The 6000-nt window shown below is 35.9% G+C and overlaps 1 protein-coding gene across 1 annotated transcript in view; it reads right to left on the bottom strand.

Annotated features, from left to right (window-relative positions):
- The window catches only part of LOC129264372 (U4/U6.U5 tri-snRNP-associated protein 1-like), a 31072-nt gene continuing 25072 nt past the window's right edge, over positions 1-6000 (bottom strand). The window contains exons 14-18 of the mRNA XM_064102770.1: positions 5157-5329; positions 4331-4466; positions 1868-1957; positions 1580-1701; positions 1-638 (exon numbers count right to left, since the gene is read on the bottom strand). Coding sequence (XP_063958840.1) covers positions 620-638; positions 1580-1701; positions 1868-1957; positions 4331-4466; positions 5157-5329 — 540 coding nt within the window. The 3' untranslated portion in view covers positions 1-619. The remainder of the gene's footprint in view (positions 639-1579; positions 1702-1867; positions 1958-4330; positions 4467-5156; positions 5330-6000) is intronic.

Below are 6000 nucleotides of genomic sequence, written 5' to 3'. Positions count from 1 at the left end.
TATATATATATATATCTGGTCGTTTGTAAATTCATGCATAACTTTGAAAACAGCTTTAAGAAACTCCCATCTGGTTCAAGCTCTTCACGTTCTATTGCTTTCCAACCTGGGACAGATTGACGATATACAAATGATGCACAGATGTGAGTGCATCAGTAGGTTTTGAGAGCATAAGGTTAACTAGGTTACTGCAAGCTCACTAGTCCAACTAATGCACATAAACCTGTGTATCATTTGTTTTATACAATGGTGGAATTTTTTAATTTTGTTTTTACAACCATGCATAATTAATTACCGACGTATGGCTAGCCATGCGTCGGTAATTACTTATGCATGATACATATTCTATAATATATAATGTGCCTATCTATGGCACCTTCGATTGAAATAATGATTCTAGTCAGATGTTGTGTGATATCACCATGGTCATAACGATTGATTGCAAAGCCATCATTAACAGCATGCTCTCTGTTCCTGACATTACACTCCTGCTGTACGATGGTGATTTTGATAGACCCTTTGATCTCGATATACTTCATGTCGAATGTAGTATATAAACAGTGGGTCCTCACTGTGCCTTAATGGTCAAACCGGATCCAGTGCTTTTATTGGCATTCAATCACTTTGTGATACTGTGGCTGTGAATAGACAAAAAGAAAAGGAAAGCAAAATAAGATTAAAATGTAGAGCCGCTATGTGACATGATATTTTTAATAATGCACTTACATACTTTCATTCATTCGTCTATAGCCTATACAAAGCATGCACCTATCTTTCAAAGTAATAATAGTCTACCAGTTCATCTACTGACCATTTGGTCTGATCTCCATTTAGCCCACTTACCATTTTATATAATTTCCATTTAGGCAATACCCATTTTGTCTAATATCCACTTGGTCCAACACCACAAAGTACACAAAGTGAAAATTAGATCTTAAGGCAATTACACTAAATGAGAATAAGACTAAGTGGGCATTAGACCAATGAAGTGTAGACCAAAATGGCAATTAGACCAAAATTAAGGGAGACAAAATGGGTTTGACTATGTGATGACTATTAAAGAGGTAGTCCAACTGCTTATAGAACAAGTGAATGTCTGTTTGTTACTTTGTTTGCTCCCCCTTCACTTGAGCATCGATAACGAGATGAATGTCACATTATTATCACCACCATCATCATCATCAAGACCATCATCATCATCATCATCACCACCATCACCACCATCATAATCATCATCATCATAATCATCATCATCATCATCATCACCATCATCATCATAATCATCATCATAATCATCATCATGAGCATCATCATCATCATCATCACCACCATCATCATCTCCATCACCATCACCACCACCATCATCATCATCATCATGACCATCTTCATCATCAGCATCACCACCATCATTATCATCATCATCATCATCATGACCATCAACATCATCATCAACATCATCATCATGACCATCATCATCATCATCACCACCACCACCAACATCATCACCATCAACACATCACCATCACCACCACCATCACCATCACCATCATCATCATTATAAACCAACGAATATTCTTACGCAGTCATTGTCTTGCTGCCTCCACTGAGTACAATGTAAGCTGATTGGAGGTTCTTTTGTTTTTCCTGCATCCTTGCAACCGTGTTGAGGGGCGTGTCAGTGGAAGACATCTTCTTCATCGCCTAGGTAACAACCAAGATAAAAATAATTGGTGTTTGTCAATTTCAAAGTTTTGGGTGAGGGTTTTTTTCAGACATACCAAAACCGCCTGATTTTTTTTTTACAAGTTAAAGGGTAGCAAAAGAGGTGCTAAGAAACTGTTGGTAGTTCACACATAAAAGTACTCACCTCTTCCTCAAGAAGTTTCTTTGCTCTTTTTTCTGTCTTCATTTTTCCTGACCCTTTACCATGGAAACGATGTGAAAGCACACGGAAAGCCTTTGAAAAAAAAAGGGAAAGAGAAAGAGAGGATTTCAATATCAAATTTCATGTATTTTGAATTAAAATTAAAAAAAAATCATTTACTATCATATCTGAACTGACTTATATTTTTTTTATTTCATTACCACATTGACAATGACAAAACAAAAAATTTCACCTCCCTCTTATTCCCAACCTCATACAGTAATTCCAATGCCTTGTATTAAAGAATAAGTCAAGAATATTAAAAGATTTTTCATCAATAATTCACATGATTCTGATAACTGATATTTTTTTCAGTTTAAGACAGTCACATGTTGCCAAGACAGAGATCAAGAGGAGTCCATATCAATTACAAACACACTACAGGTCATAACAAATTGGAATGTTACAACTGAGAATAAGAGAAATAGTTTGCATAATAACACTTCCACTGTAGCGCGATGCTAGCGCTTCCCCCTTCATCATTATGAACATGGAATTAATAAACTTATAAACTATTAATAATTTTTTCTTCCTTTGGCCAGACAGGAACCAGTCTTTAGCCTAAGTATTAGCCCCCAAAAGGAGAGTATATAGACATGTTATGGCTCAATGGATAAGTCTTTGTACATAGAACAAAAAGTCCTAGGCCCATATTCTGAAGTCAGGTTTAACTTAAACCATGGTCTAACTCTGTGCTAAAATTATGGGAAGCCAAAAGTGTCAATTTTTTTATTAAGTTGTATGTTTCTTATATTTACTGTGCTCTTTCCTGATTCTTCAGTGGTGAAGACAATCGTCTATTTATGCTTCCTAGAACAATAATGAATGATTTTAGAGCCAAATGAGCTGAAATATGATATATCTACTGTTGGTGATTTATGGTAACAATTGGCTATCCATACTTAAACCACAACTTTAAACCCGAGTTTAAGTTAAACCCAACTTCAGAATACGGGCCCTATGGTTTAAATTATTCTGCAGCACTTGCAAGGCATTTATCTACACTCTACACCCAGATATAGTAATGAGGAAAGGTAAGAAGGAATTGCTTGACTGCTCAAGCACCTGATCAGGGTAGCCATGCTATAGCCAGGGTAACAGTAGGCAGCGCATAGTAACATTGTATTAGAGCAGAAACCAACCGGCATCCTTAATAGTGACACCTCTAGTCTTCAACTACCCACATCTGGCCATTACAATACACCGTTCTGAGCTGTGTAGTCTTGTAATATAGGCCCACTTCAATGATAACATACCAATTTTCCAATAAATTCATACCACACTAATTATAGCACCAAGTAGCAAAACAAGTGGAACGCCTCTAGCAGTCTCGCTTGCATAACACGATTCGATATAGCAGCAGTGCTGACTTTGAAAACAGCTATTTGAATAATTATTTACAAAAAAAAAATGTTTATATGATAATAAAATACTATGTCCATTGACCCAAAATGACCTTTGACCATGATCATGTGACCTAAGACGTGTGCAAGACAATCACTCACACTTGATTACCCTTTACCCAATTCAACAAATATCCCCAACTTAGCTAAATTTCATTGACCATAAATGACCTTTGATATTGGTCATGTGACCTAAAACACGCACAGGATATTCAAGGATACATGGTTGCTCTATGTGTCCAAATTTCATGAACTAGATCCATACACTTTTAAAGTTATGATGACAATTCCACAATACCCCTAACATTACCTAAGTTCGTTGACTCTAAATGACCTTTGACCTTAGTCAGGTGACCTGAAACTCGAGCAGGATCTTTAGTGATACACCATTACCCTTATGTCTAAGTTTCATTAACTAGGTCCATTTACTTTTTAAGTTATGATGACATTTAAAAAACTTAACCTCGGTTAAGGTTTCGATATTGATTCCCCCAACATGGTTTAAGTTCATTGACCCTAAATGACCTTTGACCTTGGTCATGTGATCTGAAACTCAGGCAGGATGTTCAGTAATACTTGATTACCCTTATGTCCAAGTTTCTTGAACTAGGTCCATTTACTTTCTAAGTTATGACAACATTTCAAAAACTTAAGCTTGGTTAAGATTTCAATGTTGACGACGCCGCCGCCTTCAGAAAAGCGGTGTCTGTGGTCTTGCTCTGCTATGCAGTCGAGACGACAAGTACTTTCCTATCAAAAACATTTTTTTTTCTCTGTATGAATAAAATTCATTCTCTGTATTATCAATGGTTATCCCATCATGTATATGTTTAAGACTAGTTATTTATAACACACAGTCAATAAGAGATAACACAATGTGTTGGTCAGTTCGCCGCGCCCCCCTCCCACTTAATGTGCTACATAAATGTTGCATGTTATTATCATCAAATGAATGCGATTTAGTCAAAAGGCATCATCTCCATCCCTGTGAATGTGGACTTACCTCTTTTTGATTAAGCGACCGGCCAGACTCATCGGTGTAGGTAATCTTGACGTCTGGTTTATAACCCGACTTCTCTTTGAAGTCCATGAGTGGCCCTCGAAACCGATCATTCTTGTTGTACTTGGAATCAATGTCACTGAAAACGAGACGAAATGATGTTCATCGATAATTTAATAATGATAATAATAATTGTACTTTTATATTGCGCAATTTCTATATATATATACTCAACTGCGCATTACAATACTTAAAAGGTAATAGTTACCATATAAGCTGTGCAGTGTGTATAAAAGGAATAAAAACATTTTTTAAGCTGTAAAAAATTCTTTCAAAATATGAATATAAATATGAAAAAAACTGATACTCATAACGACTATAAATTCAACTATAATTTATATATTTGTTACTCAAAAGAGCCTTTTTCAAATTTCTGACTTTGAGGTTTGTTTTATTTCAGTTGTTGTTTTTGATTTTTTTTACTTGCAGGCAGTTATAATTCACGGACTTTGCTAAATTCAAGTCTAATTTGTTAATCTGTAGCTTTTAAAAAAAATAAATATCATAACTCACTGTTTCTCCCGACTCTGCTTTGATTTTGTGTAGCAGAACACACATACAAGAAGTTAAAAATCTTCTATGACGTGAGAATAATACCAGTGGAAAACCAATGATAAGCTCCATAGTACGGGATTTGCACTCTTGAATTTACCAATGCAATACATACTTTCACGTATTGAATGATCCAATTACATTGAATAGATAAAAGAGTACAACTTAGAAAAAAAAGCAACACATACAATACAAAATTGATTAAGAATGTACGCACTTGAAGTTTTTGTCCTCTACTGTGAAATTCTTGGCTGTAAGTGTGAGCGAGTCTCCCTTCTTCTTCTTCTCTTTCTCTTTGATGAGGTAGCCCTTCTTGGTTGCTAAATTCAATGCCCCAGCAATGCCCACTTGAAGGGTTGGTTCGTCATCAAGTACAGGGCCAAGCTCCTCCTAAGGTACAAGAGACAGAAGGGGGAATACATTCATAAATGCAGGAACTGATGAGATCTGTGAGGTTATTACATTAATTCACATTTGAACATCACCAAGTCAGGCAAGAATCCAGCTAGACTAGACACAATGATCCACATTCTGAAAACCTTGAGTTTGATTGACTGCTGGGCCCTGTTGCCATGGTAGTTGCAATAATGACAAAGTTACAACAGTTGTAACTCTTTATGAAACAGGCCCCAGATTGACTTAGAACACTGTCAAAGTCTGAAAAATCATGAAAAGCTGGAAGTATGAAACAATTGTTTGCACTGTTTCCTTCTTTTGAGTTTACTGGGATCTTAACCATGTTTCAATGGTGAAGAAATCTATGGCATTTATCATTTCAAGATGGCTTGTAATGATATGAGTGTAAACTGTGATAGCACATTGATCATCTAATTATGGAGATTTGTGTCAATTTGGCTGCCCATAGATATACCACAACTTTAACTTATAAATCAAGGTAAACCGGGGGGTTCATAAAGCTGTTCATAAGTTAAGAGTGACTTTAAGAACGACTGGTGATCCTTTCTTGTAGATAATGATATTCACTATTAGATGTTTATTGGTGATTATTTAGCATGTAAGAAAGATCACCAGTCATTCTTAAAGTCGCTCTTAACTTAGAA

The sequence above is a fragment of the Lytechinus pictus genome, chromosome 7 (assembly GCF_037042905.1).
Source record: "Lytechinus pictus isolate F3 Inbred chromosome 7, Lp3.0, whole genome shotgun sequence".
NCBI lineage: Eukaryota > Metazoa > Echinodermata > Echinoidea > Temnopleuroida > Toxopneustidae > Lytechinus > Lytechinus pictus.
The sequence above is the reverse complement of the archived record's forward strand: the minus strand, read 5'-3'. Positions and strand labels throughout refer to the sequence as shown.